This window comes from Cuculus canorus, chromosome 11 (assembly GCF_017976375.1).
Source record: "Cuculus canorus isolate bCucCan1 chromosome 11, bCucCan1.pri, whole genome shotgun sequence".
NCBI classification, from domain to species: domain Eukaryota; kingdom Metazoa; phylum Chordata; class Aves; order Cuculiformes; family Cuculidae; genus Cuculus; species Cuculus canorus.
Window position 1 is genome coordinate 612,705 of NC_071411.1, and position 19,722 is coordinate 632,426.

General features: G+C 43.0%; 1 protein-coding gene across 2 annotated transcripts in view; it reads right to left on the minus strand.

Moving 5' to 3' along the window:
* Nucleotides 1-19,722, minus strand: part of IARS1 (isoleucyl-tRNA synthetase 1) — a 78,102-nt gene that overhangs the window by 6,221 nt on the left and 52,159 nt on the right. For both annotated transcript variants that reach the window (XM_054076323.1, XM_054076322.1), the window contains 12 exons: nt 18,153-18,300; nt 15,178-15,298; nt 13,543-13,634; nt 13,098-13,175; nt 12,501-12,622; nt 9,374-9,476; nt 9,089-9,172; nt 3,906-4,080; nt 3,077-3,189; nt 2,696-2,791; nt 2,180-2,356; nt 433-544 (listed from right to left, as the gene is read on the minus strand). In XM_054076323.1, coding sequence (XP_053932298.1) covers nt 433-544; nt 2,180-2,356; nt 2,696-2,791; nt 3,077-3,189; nt 3,906-4,080; nt 9,089-9,172; nt 9,374-9,476; nt 12,501-12,622; nt 13,098-13,175; nt 13,543-13,634; nt 15,178-15,298; nt 18,153-18,300 — 1,421 coding nt within the window. The remainder of the gene's footprint in view (nt 1-432; nt 545-2,179; nt 2,357-2,695; nt 2,792-3,076; nt 3,190-3,905; nt 4,081-9,088; nt 9,173-9,373; nt 9,477-12,500; nt 12,623-13,097; nt 13,176-13,542; nt 13,635-15,177; nt 15,299-18,152; nt 18,301-19,722) is intronic.

The window sequence follows — 19,722 nt, forward strand, 5'->3', positions numbered from 1 at the left end:
TAACTCAACCCTGTAACACTCAGCACCACTGTTCCTATCTTCCGATTATCCAAGACGGAGTCAGTGTATTCTTCAGGTTCAGTATTTTTTTTTGGTCCTGTACTTCGCACCTCAGGTTTCCAAACTCACCGGCTCCTCCACGGTCACAGAAGTTACACCCTCACACACACGCGTGAGCGTGCATGTGCACCAACAGCCGAGACGCGCTGTGTGTGCACCCGCGCACTTACTGTGGGGCCCCATCAGGAGGCACTGTGGGCAGCACGTGGTTCTGCTTTAAATTAACTTATTTTCAAGAAGTGTGTGGAGCGACTCTTGGGAGGGAGTTTGCACCACCTTCCACACGGATTCAAGGCTCCTGCATTCATTGCCCTGTTTTCCAAACACTCCGTTAACACCACCCCCAACAAATGACACCCAGCACCTCCCTACCTTGCTCTGTTCCATTAGCATACACTTTGAGGTTGACATAGGCACAGGCTGGACCGACAGACTGACGCAAACCACCTCTGACAAGAGTAATTTCGAGCTCTGATCCCTTCAGCTGAAGAAACAGGAATGTTACGATTACTTGAAGATTGTTTAATTAAGCAAACACAATAAAATACTTCCCCAAACAAACAGCACTCGGATTTTGTCTTCACAATGCTAAACCCCACTCACAATAAATAGCAACTTTTGCCACATCTTCCTTCAGAGTTCTTCAAACAGCAACTTGTCTTCAACAGATGTTAAGGATATCGCAGTACTGAACACATAAGAAAGAGGGGCACTAACAGCCCGATTTGCACAAGAGACAAGCGGTGGTGATAGCCTTCAGAAATACGACCCAAAGTTAATACACTGGGAGAGAAGCCTATTCCAGAGGGGATTCAGCGTGACTGAAGACAGGACCCTGTCCCCAGTCCCTGCCTGGAGAAGCTACAGGCCCTGCATGCAGCCGGGGGCAGGAGCTGCCTTGCTCTAGGGTCTGCCCTAGGGAGCAGCTTCCCAGCAGCACCTGCTCAAGGCAGTAAAGCTTTAAACACCCCGACCAGGGACGGAACAAGCATCTGCTGTTGCAAATGACCGACAGGATAAAGAGACTTGGGAACCTTTAGCAACACTACAGAAACACACTTATTTTCTGGACGTCTTAGACCACAGCTTTAAGCCTGTGCTTTTCCAAGCACTGGTCCCTTCACTGGTTTTCATAGGAACCTCAGTCAAAAAGCTTTCTTAGTGAAAACTGGTAATTAAAAAAGCATCCCACAGAAATCACTTAGAGGAATAAGTGCTACTAAGTGGCCATTTCAACCAAAGTTATAAACCTAGAGTCAGCCTTGGGAAAAGCCACAGTCCAAGCGGGAATGGATGAACATGGAAGTGCCATGCTGCTGAGCTCCCACTGCGAGCCAGGGAAAGGCACTTACACAGGAGCAAGGAGCAAATCGTTTTGTGTTTATCAAATCCTACCACAATTAAAAATGCTTTTTCAAGCAGCTGCTTTCCTCTCCCAGTATTCTCCAAGCAACTGCTGATTTTATTGTTGTGTCTCAGCACAGGTCTGCAGAGTTCACACTCAGGCTTTGTATCAAAAACCGACTCAGGATAATCTCACAGAAATACAGATCCCAAGTGTAACCAAAATACGGGTAGAAGAAAAAAAAAAGAAGCAGTCAAAGGAAACTGTTAAGATCACATATGTGAGAATATGTGATCTCTGCAACTGCACTGGTACAAGAGACTGAACTCAAGACACAGTGGATTAAAAACAAGCATCCTCAGGCATTAACAGCTGAGGCTGGTCTTAAACCAAAAGGCAAAATCTAGCCCTGATGAACGTTTCTAATACAAAAGCATATTAACTTAACAAAATCAGAGCAACAACAGATCTGCTCTCTACATAACATGCTAATGCCAGCACAAATAACTGGGTGGACTGAGCTCACACAAACGGCTACCCAAGATACTTGCTGTGGTACCCAAGTGCCTTCGTTTTCAGAAACACCACACATACAAAGCCCAACTATTTCTTTTTTAAACCAAAAAAAATAATATGGAAATTTATAAACATGACAATACCTACTACATCCCCCAAATAAACACTGATACACAGCTCTTCTGCAATGGAAGCATTCTGCTGAGTTAAAAGCAGGTAACAACATGAAAAACATGGACAATGCACGCTCCTTCTTACCTGCGTTGTTTCCCTGATAAGAACTTCTCTTGAGGTAGGCACCGGGTAAGGCTTCAGGGCAGCCTTTATTGTTGCAAAAATGAAATCCATATGCTCCTTGATAACTGTATCCAGGTAGTCACCTTCAGGACAGGACCTGTAGTACACTGTAATCTCATCTGTGGGAACCAGATTGCGCTGCAGGACACACCAAACACACCATTAATGACAGCAAGGAGACTCCCACATACACAAACCTGTTAAGTTAAAAGAAAAGACTCTTACAAGGACAGACAGACAAACCAGCTAATCCATTGTGGCTGACTGTCATTGTTCAGCTCTAGCTCATTTGAAACATGGAAATTTAAAAGGAAAATAATGATTTCTGGTCATTTCTGTCTGATCAGAAAGCTCTCTGTTAGGAGTAAATGACACAGGGCTTTATGTTTAATTAAAAAGGTCAGTTCTGCTGCACAGTGCCCAAAGCTTGCTTACAAGTAAATTAAAATGTCTTGTTCCAAAGCATTGCTTCCTAACCTTTTTGCGGAGCTTCTGGATACGATTAATCACTTCCCGGGCAACTCCTTCATCCACCATGGACTGGTCTGGGGTAACATCCAGCAGCACTAAAACCTGAAGTGATGCACAGAATAGGGCTGGATAGGTAACAAACTTGAAACAAGGCAGTATTAGTTCACTCAGCAGCTCATGTACATCACATCACAGAGCTCCTCGCTGTGACTACTCCTCAGCTCAAAATACTGCATTGAAGAGAGGACTTCAACATCTCCAAAATTCTGAAAATAGGCTCCTGGAATTTGTTGAACTAATTGAACAAACAAAGCCATTTGAGTTTTCAGCTCATCCTTTTCATATTACTCCCTTAAACAAACAAAAAAGAACAAACCAGGAAAATACCTGAGCATCTGAATGTGCCTCAAACTGGGCAGACCCTCCAGCAACCTGATCGAAGGTATACATGAGACGCAGGTCTTCCTCGTGGAGTTCATGCCCTTCTACAACAATGGTGCCTGTGGAATCGGCAAATGAAGAGCATCTCTTACCATCAGAGCAAAAAAAATAATTAAGACAATTAAGACAAGCATCAGTTGTCACATACATGAAATGGAACCCATCTGAACAGCAGTGAAGCACCAGAAAGAAACATGGGACTATCCCACACTTCGATTTTTCATACAAGCACTTCTACAGGCACAGAACTTGCTCACAGATGCTTCGGCAACTGTTTATGCACCATTTGAACAGAATGGAGTAAAACAAATCACCCGTGCACATGACTAAATAAATATTCATACTCAATCAGTCACTAACCAGATACAGCAAAGCTTTCAGAATGTAAACTATCACACGTAGACTCAGTTCCAATTTGATTCCATCCTCCAGAACCTGCTACTCTCTACTTCATTTAGGCCTTCAAATAGCGCTTAGAAGAGCAGGACAACAGCGTAAGATCGTAAGATCAGTACCCGCGGCCGCTCCTAAGCTACTCTCAGCAAAGTAACAAAACCAACTTCTCTCCTGGTTGATAACCAGGATGATAACGGGAGGTAGGCTTTCAGCTTCCCTAAGCCCACAGGGGCACTTCTCCATCTGTTCCTGCAAACGCTGGATTAACATACACAAATCAAAAGCAAGTGCTTCACCCTCTCTGATGTGCCAAAGGATTTTGGATCTTCTCTTTTCTGGTTGACATTGCCACGGTTCAGTGGTCGTTTCTTCTACGTACCTGTCTCCTGGAATTCCTCCAGCTGCTCACTCTTGAGCTCTTTGATTGCAGCCATGACGAGCTTAAAGGCACCTTTCAAGCGCTTCCCAAGCACCATGTGATCTGGTTCTGCTCTCAGACGGACTCCGTATTTATCTTTATTAGTAGATAACGTCACTTCACGTACATTAAGCTCCTATACAAACACACCAAGAGAAAAAAATGAAGCTAAAGACCAGCCACCTCTGACAACTGTGGGAGGGCAGGAGGCCAGGGACCACAGGGCGAGGGCAGTTGAAGTCTCCCGCTGCCTGTCTTTATATGGTTGTCTCTATAAACCAGGTAATCTGCCAACATGGTGAGAGCAGATAAACCCAACCCCTACTGAAAGCACCCTTGAGCAGAAATCCCGGCCTTCTCCTCAGCCTTTCGGTGGACATTTCTGTTATTAATAGACACCAGACAGCTCTCAAGTTAGACCTCTGGTTCAACAACATTTTTACTGCCTGAAGAGATACAACTACTACTTCTGTGTAACAGCATTAGAAACAGCCCGGCAAAATTTGGAAAGATAGATCTTGCTGAAAGGGTCCTTCCAGCATGCATTTAGCCAGAAAACTGCAGGTTTTGTTCCCATACCTGAAGGGGAACACAGTGGTGCTGTGGAAGTTGTACACAACAGCTGAGTCAGAGGACAGCACAGCTGCCATGTGCCAAAAGACCAAGGCTAGAACTCTTCCGGGAGAAGAAAGCTGAAGGGGCTACAACTGAGGTTTAAAAACTTAGGAAAGAGACAGGTAAGGAATGTGAAACTGTTATTCACCAAACCCCTCCAGTGGAAATAGTCAGAGCTTGGTTTAAAGCAGATAAACAAGCAGTTAACCCTTAGAACTCAAGGCCCCCTGAGGAGGTAAGCGGGAGCGAACCAAAAGGATTTAAGCTCTAACAGCTGGCACATGAAAAGCCATTAAAGGAACAGGCGGGCATGCGCCCTCGACTGTCTCCAACACTGTTGCTGCCAGGAGCCTGCTGCAAAACGCAGCCAGATGCTCATGCATTCTCTAAATGGACTCAACCACCGCAGGCGACGGCATGATGAGCTGGATGAGCCATGAGCCTAAACCACTAAGTTATTTCTTATGTTGTTCATTACAAATATTTTCCTCATCACATAAGCACATTAAGAACCACCATCAAAAAGCCCCTAAACCTCCATTACAAACCCTGACCATTGCACGACACCAAATTGAAAGTACAGAGCAAAGCTCTCCACATGGAATTCCGTCCGGCAAACAAATGCGTGACTCCTTTTAATAATAACACCAAGAAGTAATGGCTTTGTGTACCTCCTGTCAATCACAGCACCACTTCCCAGCATTACCCTGTCTTCAAAAGAAGCTGCTTGCACTGCTTGGTAAAGCTAAGTCAGAGACACACACAAGGTGGGACCCAACTCCTGAATTGCCTGACCAGATCAATTACATACCAGGCAGCTCCTTCAGGGCAAGTTCTCTGTGCCAACTGGATTAGGAACCCACTCTGTCGTACGCATCATCAATAATAAAACCAGAACCATTCTTCACAAAAAGCAAGCCTGTATCTTAGGTTTGTTTATATTTGTCTCAATGTAGTGCTTTGACTGAAGTTCTTAATTTTAGCTTCCCAATCAATCAAAATCAGCTCCTTGGCACGTATTTCAAGTCTCATACAGACAAACCGAGGCAACCAGTCCTTCCTATTGCCAGCTGGAACACCTCTAGGTTCAGGCATCCCCGTATAGAAGGGCTTTTGTCGGTGCCGTGTGCCAGACCCAACCAGAGCTGGTAACCCAGCTGCAGCGAGCCCTCAGGACAGAGCACGAGCCCTGGGCTTTGCCTGGGCTGGGCTCTCTGGAAAGAAAAAACACTGATTGTGTAATGCTGGGAGAAACAAAATCCTGAAGGACCACACGCTGCCACAGCTTCATGCACCAGTTCATTGGGCCCATTCATGGACTCTGACCATGTCTCACGCATGAGGATCATTACAGAACACCAGCAGACCCTGAATTTGCAGACAGGAAAGGCAAACGCTCCCCTTCCTTATAGTCATACGTAGGGGTGGGGACTGTGGACTGTACACAGAGTGGATGGCAATTGTGCACAGGGCGACATTTACTCAGAGACACCTTTCACTGGCAGTAGGTTGGAAGAGAAGCCCTGAGGGAGGCCACTAAAAGGCCCCAAACAGTAATGAATAAAATGCAACCATATACTATTGCTAAAAGCCTTCTGGGCTTACTTCATTTTGTGAGGTTGGTCATTTTTTGCACAACTCCATGCTCTGGACAGTTCTAATATTAAAATCCATTTACTTTAATTATTCGCTGTGTTCTGATGACAGAGTAAGCCTGCAGATCAAAGAGTGCAGCCATTTCTGAAAAAGTGATGAATGAAATTCCCAAACAACTGACAAGTGCACTTTCCCAATCCTTTTGTCAGCAACTGCAGGAAATCAAATGGTGTAATTTTTCTTACAGATTACCTTCGGCACCTGCAATTTAACTAGAAACACACTTCTGGCAGTAACTAAAGGTTCAAAAGCTCTGAATATGTAGGAGATTGATGGACAAAGCTGCAAATGTGGCCCAAGCAATACAACTCCAGCTGCCTGTATCCAATGACCTCCTTGGCTATGACCCACCCTGGCAGACAAGAGAACTGACTGCTATGAAATACAACAAAGCACACACTAAGCTTCAGCATCAGCTCGCTGAATGTTAAGATACATAATAAAAATAGGACAACAGACTATTTTGTATTTGTGCTTCCGCAAAGGCATTTGAATTTGCTGCAACCCTTCTCCCCACAGGACACACCTTACCTCTGTTTGGGGTAGCAGACAGATAAAATTAAACCATACTTTTGTACAATCTGATTATGTAATGAATTATCAGTTTGTTATGTTCTTTCATTCCCTTTTACTGGCTGCAGAAGTTGACAGCAAATTTTGTCAGCTAGCTTTTGAAGTATTTTGAGTAACCAAACCTCACCTCCCTTAAAATTGGATTCTGTACAATCCTCAAATCCTGTTTTCAGATCAAGAAAATGTGTTGGACGCTAACCTAAATCTCACAAAATTCTGCTATTGAAAAGATTCATGGGGCTCACCTGCCCAGAGGGGAAGTTGTCACGGAAGGGAGGGAAGTCTTTTGTGAACTGTTCAGATGTACAGCTACATCGCTCTTCAAAGCGCTTCTCCTTCTGGTTTTCGCTCATTTAAACAGAGCCTGTTTCCAACAAGGAGGTTTGAGGGGGCAAGACATGAGATTACTACGGTTGTACCTCACAGGTGTCAGGAACCGGATGAAGACCTGTACATGAAGTCTCTTGTAACAGTTAAGGATATGCTGGGGGATGGTTGGTTTTTGTATTACACCGTACTTAAGTCCTGACAAGCACCTGCATTGAGGCCAGTATCCCTTCCTCGGAAATGTGTTTATCGTGAGGTCTGGAGTCGGGAAGAGCATCTGAACAACTACCAAGGTGGTTCTGTTTTGCAATAGCACTCCTTCAGTCCCCATCTGAGAGCAAACCTGGCACATATTCTGCCCCACTGAATTAAGAGACACACACAAACACAACAAAATCGAATAAGGGAAGGATTCCAGTAACAATCCAGACAGATTAATACACAGAAATTATTGCCATGAAGAAATCTCCAATTTATATTCAAGCCCAACGCACACATTCTGGCCAACACCAACACCAACACCAAACCAGTTCCTTCAGATTTCTGCTGCCTTAGCGAAGAGCTGCTATTCAAACCACAAATCTCTCCTCCCCAGAACACACACAGTCACAAAGACAAAGCCAGGGCTTATCTCCCCAGGCAACACTATGAAACATCTGGGTGGAAAGCGATCATCGGTCCCAACAAGAGACTGCCGCAGCAGGAGGAAACGAAGACTGCTTGGGGAGAGCAGCATTGCTCAGCCAGGCTTCCTTCTCTCCCCACTGCCCGCCAGAGTGGATCCACGAGGCCTCCAGTCTCACAGCAGAGATATTATTTCCTATAACCCCTGTTGAGCAAAGTGATTATAAACCCCCTAGGCTGCTAACACAGAGAAATTACATGTAGCGTTGCTCAGGATATCAAATGCACGATCATGACAGATTGAAGCAGCAAGAACCACAGGTTTGCAAGGTGTTTTGAAGGCTCCAGCACCCAGAAAGAAGTTGGCAGGTGTACTGATAGGGAAATGGGGTTTCTTTCTATGCTTTTTGGATAAACACCATGGTCATGGAAATTCATCACTGTCGCTGAAACCTTCTCACTATTCTCTCTTACTGTTTGACTTCTCTTGCACATCCCAGATGTGAAAGATATATAAAGTCAATTCATAATGAAACTTAAAGGAACATAAAGACTAAAAAAGCCCTGTCTACAAAGTCTTCTAGGCAATAAATAATAATAATCTTTATACCTTCACTTACAACCTCTGAAATGCAGTACTGAAGCTTACAAGATTTATTTATAGCATAAACATGTAAATTAATGAAGTTTATAAAGAAATACTTATTTTCAATTTCATTTCTTAAAATACTATGGATTTTCACAGGACTGACTAAAACAGAACGCTCAGCCAGTTTCAGGAAGTCAAGCTCAACGAATGCAGGAGGGTTCCTGCTCTTCTTTTGAATGACGGGGCTTTTATCCAAACAAAGCTTGAGAAGCAGGGCAGGCTGCGCTTCTCTCATGAACACATTTTAAAGCAGCGCAGTGGCATACAGGAGCAGATAAACGTATGGAATCTGACAGACCAACATCTTATTTATTTGACATCTCATTTCCTAGCATCCTGCAAACCTCTCGCCTCATCCCCTGTTCTCCCCTCCACGCAAACCTCCTCTCCATCGACCCTCCCACTTACTGTCCAACTGGTTTTAATGCCCTGAACGGAAGCGGATCGCGGATTTTGCAATCCATCTTTCACAACGTGTCATTGACTATTGTCTTACTTTCCTTACAGAAAATGTTTTTTTCTTTCACTCACCAAGAAAAAGAACATTTCTAACAGCCTCCTGAGCAATTCAGTATTTCTAAGTGCTCCAGCTGACCAAGTATCGCACACAGACATCACCAGGAGGAGAGGTCAGGGTTTGGTTTGTTTCAGTAACCAGCACACGCAATCCAGTTAAGCATCGCATTCACCGTGTTCTTACCTCCAGTATGTATTTCTCTAAAGATCTGACGTTTTCCAGAGCCTCTGGGTCCTGATGGATAACAACTACTTCTTTCAAAGGATACTGGGGAGAAGGAAAAAAAAAACCACCAGAACCTTTTATCCTTCCAATTAAAAGTAATGAATGTCAGAATCATTTGAAGTATTTTGTTATTGAACTCTGTTTGGTATTCCAAACTTAATTATTCCTTTTTCCCAGCCTATCCCAAAGTTAAAGCCATTGCACATTCCTGAGGTACCAGTAAGAGATGTTAAGAGTTCTAACCTTGACTGGAATGGTTTTTCTGTCTCTGATTACTCGTCCAAGCTCAATAACAGACTGCAAACAAGAAACGGCACTTTCAATTTTTTTGTCGATGAGATCCTCCCTAGATTAAAAAGCAAACATTATATTGCTTCATTTCCACTGCATCTGTTTGAACAGATTGAAAACATTTTACCTCTTTCTCTAAAATTTCCTATAAGAGACTCAATTATGCCCTGGTTGGGGTGATTCAACAAGCGAACAAACAGGATTTTCTGCTCTCTTTGTGGAGATGAAGATTAGGAAACAACTCGCTGGAAACAAAACATGGAGATATTCTGAAATCTTTTGTTGGCACCTCTAACCAGATAGATGATGGATTGAGTCATATTACCTATTCTAATAATATCCACTAAAAAGTACGGTTTACATCAATAATATCACAAGAAGATGCAAAAATTATAAATAGGATCCTTATACTAACAATGAAACATCTATAATGCAACCAACTCACTGGATCTCAATTTATAACCTTTTCCAGGCATGCTAGATACATTAACTTGATGTTTCAGACAGTTCTGGCATCTTTCCTGGCTCCATTGCTCTTCCTGGCTCCAGCATCTTATCGCACTTCCATTCTGAGGCAAGGCCGGGCTAGGGGCTTTTTTGGGGCACGGTTGGGTTGTTTGAGTTTTCAGAACAATGCACCAGCAGCCAACAGTTCTGAAGACATTTTTCCAAATGTTGAGTAGCTGCATGAATCGAGGAGCTACTCTAAACCCACACAAGCATTATAGCAAGGCCAAAGGAACTGGTTCAAGCAATTGTGCACAAAATGAACCAAGTTCCTTGCTGTAATGTAAGGAGCAAAAGTACTGGGATGAAATCCATGCATCCAACAAGGATTGCCCAGGACAACAGAACTGGCAAAGCAGAACTTAACAACTGAAATAGCCCCTTCTCCCACATTTGGGCTTTGATTAAGGTGTTGCTGCCGATTTTAAGCTTTTGTTCTTCCAAAAGCCAGCTTTCCAGGATGGTCCTCCAAAAACTTGGAACCACATAAATCGCAAAATGTAAGATTTTGTGCCCAAAAGGACCCAGACCGTGGGATGGGGCAGTATTTCAGTATTACTCGCCATTACTTGGCAAGACTGTGGAGCCGCAAAATGAGAACAGTCTTCACAGACTGGATCCGCAATATTTAATGTAACCGATCTGCTTGGACACTAAGCAACCAAGCAATACCTCAGTGGGGTGTGTAGCACGGGTATTGAGTCAAGTTCAGCTGTCATCAGAACAATATTCAAAGAAACATGCAGTGAGATGTGCTCAGCCACTCAACATGAGACTCTAAAAACTTCAACAAAAACATAGTTCTGAAAAACATGTCTTTTTATTGGACAAATGCAACAATTGACACATAGGGGACCAAGTAAATTACACTTAAAAGTAGACAAAAATCCAAGCAGAGTACAAGACAAAGAGGAAAGACATGCACTCAAATACATCACACATCTGCATGGCACAGCAGCAAGTTAGTTAGCCCCAACAGGAATCGAAAGTGACTAAGTCAATTTAAACACTGACACTAAGCCCATGCTTGAACCAAGTTCCTGCAAATAGCCAGCTACCCTTCTACTACTCCATTCTACAGGAGCTCAAATCTATCTCTGATAACTCCCTGATGAGCTCTGCATTCTGTGATTACATATTCTTTGCAGCACTTTCCCAGGGAACAGGAAATCAGCACCATCACAATGTCAGTCCCCAGCCCCTGCTGCAGCAACTCTGGCTATTAAGGCTGTCAGAGAACATACCCCTTCCTCAAAGGCTATTGCACCTGTAACAGAAACTCCATTACTAAAAGGTTTACTTTTTAAAACCGGTGTATAAAGCATCAAGGTCAGCTCCCTTGTCCTTGAGGGTTTTCAAAGTGAGCTGCAATGCAAAAGGCAAGTTTGCTTCTCTCGCACTGAGTAACCGAGAGCAGGTTCCTAAGCCCGCACTGACTATCTACTAATGTAGCACTAAGGCACTAAGGAGCAACTGCTGACGAGAATGCTGGTGTCTACCTGGGCAGGATGAAAACAAAGAAAAAACTCAAACCAAAACAATTGCAGTTGTCAGGTTCTATCTGGGTTGAGCTGATACTATGGATAACCCTGAGGGTAGATCCAGCACAGCCACCACAGATCCAGACCTTTGTGAGACGCACTAGCACTTACAGAAACCCTCACTCACCAGCATCCAACCAACCTATCTGGAGATGTTTAAAAGGCAGGTAGATGAGGTGCTTGGAAACACGATTTAGTAGTAGACAGGCACGGTTGGAGCTGATGATCTCTACGGTCTTTTCCAACCTAATGATTCTATGATTCTTCAAAAGCTCTCTCCCATATGATGTATCCTCTTACAAGGAAATGGCAATCTCTGGACAACGGTCCAAATTCTTGATCTGAAGCTAGAACTCACTCTGCCGGCTCCATATGTGGTCCATGCAAAACAATCACTCCAACCCACAAGGGGATCGGGCATCAAGCTTCACTATCAAAGGCCTAGAGACGGACAGATGCACATGTTCTTGCAAGGGCAGGGCCCACAGGTAAGTTCTAGAATGCTTTTGGGCCCTTCATGGGCAAGCATCACAGCTTCTAGTCAGGACATTCTGAAGGGTAAAAAGGATACTGCTTGCCTACCATAAGAAGAAAACATTAGTGTCTGGGAATATGCACTGCTCCTAATCGCCTTCCTTCCCATCTACAACACGTTAACCTAGCGCAAGCCTACTGCCTAAATGTGGAGGGGAAAAGAAAATTCTCAGCTAATACCAAGAGCGGGGTGTGAAGCGTACTGCTAGTGGAATGTTCTCCTGCAGCAGAGACTAACATCATCAGCACTTAATCTCAACTTCAACATTTTTTGATTATAGAAAAGAATGTGTTAACTACCATCCAAAAATTCTTCCTCAGGCACAGGAACACTAACATTATTAAAGCAGCTTGCTTTCTTGTCATGCAAAACAGTTTTAAACACCAGTGAAAAGGCAACTGTTCTGTTAAAAGCAAAAAAAAACCCAAACTCCACCAACCAACCAAAGCCCTATCAACCCCAGTACCCATTCCGCCACTCAGCAGCTGTCGCTCACCTCACTTGGGGAAGCATGAGGTAGTGGATGCTTTCAGTATTCTTTTCCTGGACCGAGGCCGGATCAATAAGTGTCTTCAGATTCTGGTACATCAGCTCCGTGATAAAAGGAGTATATGGTGCCTGTAAGGTTGCATTCAATCACTGTCTTGTCTTTGCTGTTTGCATGTTATGAATCAATAATAATTACAAATTGCATAAAGACAGTTCAGCAAAAACAACGCTTACATGGTGTCTCTTCAATGCAGAACTGTGATGGTATTCAAAATGCAGGCTGAAATAAATGATGAAATTGCTACTACTTAATTCATCTCCTTCCTGATATTCACATGTCCCCTTTGGACACCAGGCAAGAAATCATAATGTCTCTATCAGTTGGGCAGTATTCGCCTTCTTTACAGCACCATGGGGCAGACAAGCAGAGAAAAGGGGGAGGTGGACAATGAACTGTGCAACACAAATCAGTAGCGCTATGGTTTTTACCCCTGTGTCTTCATTCCCTGCATGCTTAGTTTCTATGGTCAACATAAAGATACATGATTTTAGATGAACTATATCAAAAATGTCAAATAGTTACAGTGGGCTGTAATTGCCTTACCATAAGTCTGCACATGGAGAACAAGACACTAAACAAAGTTTCCAAGGCCATAACGCAGTCTTCAGTCCCATTCTCACCCTATTAAAGAATTGATCAAGAGAAAAACAACATCTGCAATTTTAGGACCAGTAAGCGTGCTTCAATAAACTTCAAGTGTTTCTGATGTTAATACAATAAACTGGTTTTCCAAGCTGTAATCATTTTGCTCAGTCCTATCCAGCACATGAAAAAGCATTACTGGGCATTTTGTTTGTTTGGTGTTTTCCTCATAAAGCAAAGAGGAGGAAACAAATATTACCTTCTCATTCCCACTACCAGGTACAAACCAACAGAATGGGAACTGCAGCATAAGGACTTGGCGTAATGCCACGAAGCTGCGTTGCATTGCTTTAACAGACCCCTAGGATGTCAGTCACAGTACAAGCCTGCCAAAGTCCATGCTCACCTTTAGTCTTCTGCGATTCATTCGAACATACCAGTTGGTCAGAATATCAACAAACTTCACTAATCGCGGGACAACGGTGTACAGCCTGTAAGCTAGAAGGAAACACGTCCACTGCCATCAACGCTAGCCCTCTGCATCAAGTTCCTCATGTAAAGAAACACGTTATCATTCACAGCTCTAATATTAAACATAAACCTTGAGCAGAAGTACAGGTTGGTAACATCAAAAAGGTGATCAGACACACCATTATATTAAAACCATATTTTGAAATGGCACGTCATCAGTTCTCCCGCTTCAAGACAAACACACCTACCCCCCAAATACTTCCCTAATCCTACACAAACATGCATTATGGAAGCCTTATGCTTTTATCTGACTTGTAAAGAGGATCGTGGATAAGAGACTACTAATCGCAAAGGATTTGGCAAATCCTAGCTTTGCACATGCTGTAAATACCGCCAAGTTGCTACAAGTTCAACAGAAATCATTGTAGAATCATGCAATATAATTTTATTATCAATTACTGCCAATGTTTTCTTCTTTGTTTGCCAGATTTATAATGAGACACCTATTTCAACTGATTCGCTGTGAATTACTTGCAATTTATTATTATTTTTCCAAGTAATACAGTATGCGAGAAGAATGCAAAGTGACAGCAAGCCTGACAAGGGAGGAAGATAAACATAGCTGTATTTTCACATTCGGTGAAACTGAAAAGCATGGAGGACTGCCAGCAAGCAAAAGAAGGTCATCGTGGGCATCACACTATGCAACTGGGAAAACAAATTTCAGTCTTCGTGAGAGAATTGGGGGTTGGGAGTCCTTAAACAGGACTTGCTTTTCTAAGGAAAACCCTGTATATAACTTCTCTAAAAGCAAAGAGCTTTTTGATCTCTATTCACAATCACTTCCATTAGTCAAGCAACTACTGAATAAAATGGATCTCTGCTTTAAAAGCCTTGCTACGTTTCTCACTGCATTCTCTAAAACAGAAGTGTTCCTAAAGGCAGAGTGCTGGTATTTAAACCTAAAAAGGAAATGCTCAGAAAACACAAGCCATGATGGGGAAGACATTATTTATGTGGGAATTTGTATTCCTCACAGATCCCCAGCTATGCATTATGTAGTTAGGAGACTGGTTAAAACCAAAACCTCAAGCCTCCACCCTTCAGGGACAGTCCGTCTTTAACCAGAGTTCTGAGGTAGCCTGGAAACACCCTTTCTCTCCCTCAATAAGTGTAATCCTGGTTCATAAGCCATACCGGGAAACCCCATTTTTTCCTGACTCAAGAAGGCGGCAGGCCTGTACACAGAAGCACATGCACTCACGTGTGCATGCTCCTTTCAATCCCAGTCATCAGGGGAAAAATATTTTGCAAAATAAATTTCTCGTACTGGGTATTTTTAAGTAAAAAAAAAAAAAAAACCTCAACAAACCAGCATAAGGTGGGGTACTGCTTTTAAATACAGAATTTTGACCCACCTTAAAACACAATTCTTGCCCGATTGCTTTCCCTAATATCCCAACATCCTTTATCTGAACTGATAGTCTCATTTGGAATCCAGAAATCTCTGGGCAAAATGGGAGCTCTCCCAAAGTTAAACACCCATACACACCCGACCAAAGGCGCATACCTGCCATTTCAGCTTTGAAGAACTGGATGAGGGACTGGGTGAAAGAAAGAATCCATTTATCCATGATGTTATTGCTCTCCTTAACTGTGTTCTCATTGTAAAGGAATTCTCTTCCCTCCTCCTATCAACAGGAGAACACAGAACACATTTTCAAGTCATAAGGGTGCATTTTCAGAGCTCTGTACCAACCCTCCTGTCAGCCATGAACATTCTGCCACCTTCACTGTGTTTCACTGCTTTCCCAAGAGAGAACGTTAAATTCCAGAAACAGGGAGGCAAGAGAAACTTGTAAGGAAAGCCCGGCTCGCCCTGCTGCATATTCCATCACCCCTTCAGGACCAAGGGAGGCCTGCTGTTCGGCTCTGCCTGGGCAGACAAAAAGCAGCGCAGCACGTGGCGGCACGCAGCCCGCCCTCCTGTCTACTATTAGTCAGAGCTTCCAGACACAGAGCAGGGCTCCAGGATTTACACAGCTCTTTCATCTCGGAGGATCTGAAGCCTTCACAAGGCACGTACTATGAAGATGAATTCTATTTGGACAAAGGGCACACAAACAACAATTTTTTTTTAAGAGCACGTGACAATTTGAACAGATTAAAGCACAGGAGATGGCAACAAACCCGACTGGAAACACAGGTGGGATTTTTAGGCAACCAACATGCACAGGGCATTTCGATGCTTTCTGCAACACTGATGTTTGTACCCATCTGAAAAAATTCCTAACGCTTTACTGATTCTGTTGGGCATCGCAAGCAAGACCCCGGGTAAGCACACGTGAGGCCCACATCCTGACTCTTCCTCGTGACTGTTCTTATGACAGGTTGAAAACAGCACAGGGGTTCCTTTTTTTCCAATCCACAAATAGTATCCAACACTTGGGTTTAAGAGTCTTCGGATTTTCCCTTCCCTCAGAGTCCAGGTGAAAAATCTGTTTGGGTTTTTCCATCCAGTAATTATTCATCCACTTATGGAGGCTAAGGAGACAACTCGTAAGAGAGAAATGCATCTGCAGTCCCAGTGTGAGGTCAGCAATCATTTAACCAACTACAATTACTGCGGTAATTACAGTAAGCATAAAATTATCATTAGACTTAATCCAGGACACTGAGATTGCAGTTTCTCTCTTGCAGGAGGCAAAGTACAATGAAAAAGTTGTTGGAGACTGTGTATGGAATCTAATTTAAGCACGATCACCTCCAATAGCACATTCTTTCACCTAATACAGTGCACAGAAGGGGTTTCACGGGCTATTTAGACTGAAAAATTACACTTGCTGAATGACTCTCTGCTTGAGCATCTCGGTTTTCCACCGGGGTCCTCCATCCTTGGCTTTGCTGGTCTTGCAATATTTAACGGGATCACAACAAGAAGAGGCAAAGCACATTTTAGATAATTCAAAGGTCAAACAGCTAAAACTGAAGTCTATTTTCAGGGTGATGCGTAAGCCTGCCTGACAGATGCTGTCTACGGATGCTGAGAGAAGATTCGTTACATACCAGGATCTGAACTTTGCAGACTTTCTTCCCAAAAGGGGTTGTTAAAAAGATAAAACCATTTATTGAATTCAGCTATTTACTGTAGCTCTTATTGAAGCCAGCTACCTTTATTGCTCTACACAGCAGCTCTCCAAAGCAATTAGGCTGCTACTGTACTTCCAGGCGTATTGCAAGGTTGGAACCTTTTTTGCTTAGTTGCCACTCTCCCATAAAAGTCTGCGCTAACAAGTGGTACCCTTCTACCATCAATCTTAGCTGAAAGATTAATTTTAATCTTACACAAGAAGCTATACAATATACACATAAAATCTTCAATTTAAATGAAAAATTACTATCAGAAAGAGATTTTAATCTCTGTTTCATTCTGGAAGCATAGAAACTCCTGTCACTGATCCAGAATTTTTTAGCAGTCTTCCTATGCAATCTCTAAGTCTAAAAGCATTATCGCAGCTGCTTTGCCTTCCCATCCATTGAATTTCGCTTTTTTTTTTTCCTCTGAGTTGTATTTAAATTAAAATTTAACTTTTAAAAAAATTAACTGTCAGGTACCGAAGGCAATCTCCCTGCTGCGGCTGATGGATTCAGTCTCAACTATTCCCATGTTAAACATTTTTATGCAGATTCATAATTAAAGTTACAGTAAATAAGTTAGCTCAAGAAATTATTGCAGCAGACACTACTGAAAATAACTTTCTATTTAATAAAATAGTTCTATTTAATAAATAGTTCTATTTGTGTTCAGTCTGTAGGCTATTAGCAAGGTTCTCAGCCCAGAGAAACCTGCCGCCCAGATGCTGTTCTCTGACAGCATCCAACCTGTGATACAGCCCTGCCCAACTGCCCGATGCGGGGTAACAGCAAAGAACAAGTAGCAATGGCACTCCAGGCAGTACCAGCGGCACCCACTGCCCCCAAGCTACTCCACAAACACTAATTAAGGCAATTACTAGAAACCCAACAAGGCTTAGCACAGCTATTTCCAAAGGACTCCTTCAAGCACGTGTGGCACCCGGCTTATAACTGGCCTTCCCAGCAGCACAGAGTTGCTCAGTACATATTAACCCCACAAACCCGAAGTCCCATCTTGCTCTTGCATTTCAAGAGTAGGAATGCAACAGCATTTATCTCAAATAAATGGGAAACACGAGCACCCCGACGTGCAAAATGAGAGCTGTTATGTCTTGACAGTCTCCTACCTTCCACTCCTCCTCTCTATATAATACAGGGCTTGGTCCAGGAGAGAAAGACACAGAGTGATTAGCTTGACAAAACAGGGTACAAACAGCAACTAACACAGCAATTAACAGCAAGCAGACACCACTAGATCCAACTTTGATGTCAGCCTTGCACCGAACACGGAAGTGAAAACCAGATGACCTCCCAAGGTCCCTTCCAGTCTAAATTTCCCTGTGATGCTAATTCACTAACAATGGAAAAAGCACAAAGCCCCTTCCATGCTGCTTCTCAAGAGATCTGTACCTTATGCTGCAGGATCTGAACATTCTGCACGAGAAAGCGATATGCATTGTACCAGGGCAGGAAGACATCCTTCAGTATATCCCTCACTCCTTCCTCCTTAAACCTCAGGTTCTCTGCTCTCACCACAGGGGAGTTAATCAGGTATAACCTGCAAAATAAGAACACAATATTTAAAAACGTAAAACTGCAGTGATATAAATGCACTTAAACACAACGTAAACCCTGAAGAGCAGCACAATGAAAGACGCCCAGGGGAGTGGTTTCACACTAAGAACTCCAAGGAGAACAGTGCGGTAAGCATGGAACCTAGCCAACGTACGACAATTTGCTGCCTAGCGCTACAGGATTCTTTTTCTGACACTGCATATACAATTTAAATTGAAATTTCCTTCTTTTATTCTAGATGTTTACTGAAGGGATAACACAGGCTCAGCTGCTATCACGGTATAAACCAAGCCACAGATGCATGGAATCAGTGTTCCTCTGCAGAACAGCACCTATTGTTTTGGTAATATTTGAATTCCTTAACAAGGACACAGTACCTTTCTAATCCATCTAGTCGGCTTCCTCGAGTATAAAAATCTTTGGGCTTAGTGCAAACACAGGACTAAAGAGCACGCCAAAACAGGCAAACCAAAGGAAAAGAGCAGAAAGAAAAGCTTTCAAGAAGAAGAGCCGCCAAAAACTGTACCACCTAGCAATCCAAAGGCGCCTCATCTCCAGAAGAGCAAAGCAGAGGATTCAGGTGGCACTGATGGATACCAGAACAGCCCCTGACCAAACCACTCAGCCATGGGGATTCTGCCGAACAGGAAACCTACCCTGCCCAGGGAGATCTTACGCCAGTCTCTCTCTAGCCAAGCGTTCCTCGTTTCGGAGGCAGACGTGTCACCCAGCTTCCTTGCTGGCTGCGAGCTCCCAAAACATCATCTTTATGCTTTATCCTTTCTTCTTCCCTAAACACATATCTGCCTACAGAGCCAAACTGGCAGCCATCGAGTTAATTCAAAAGGAAACCATGTCTGACGTGGGTATCAAAACCCCCGAATACAAACCGTATTTAGATACACCTCATTAACTTTCCAAATACAAAAAACAAGACAAACATTGTTATTTTAAAGACTGCGGCATTTCTCAGAAGAAATTTATTAACCAATTTCCTCAGATTTTATCAACTTTTAAAATCGTGATTCTAAACTAATGTATCTTTAGAGCACTCCCTTTAGGAGGGTTTACAATCTTAATGGGGTTTGACACAGCACATTCAAGGATACTAGACCATAAATTCTTCAGGAGAGGGCTTCTTGCATAAAACTGAATATATAAAAATAGAGCTGCCAAGGGAAATAGACAGTACTGCAGCACAGAAACTGGCATTCTCAGTACTGTACTGGGGGGGTAAACTATTTTCAAACATGACAGCTGAATTCCAATTCAAATTACAAAAGTACTGAACAATTAAGTCCTATTAAGTCCTTAAATGAAACTAGAATTTATATGTTTAAACCAAATCTCCTATCACAATTATCTCTGTGCTTATTACTTATTATTTATTTCAGAAGTCAAACAT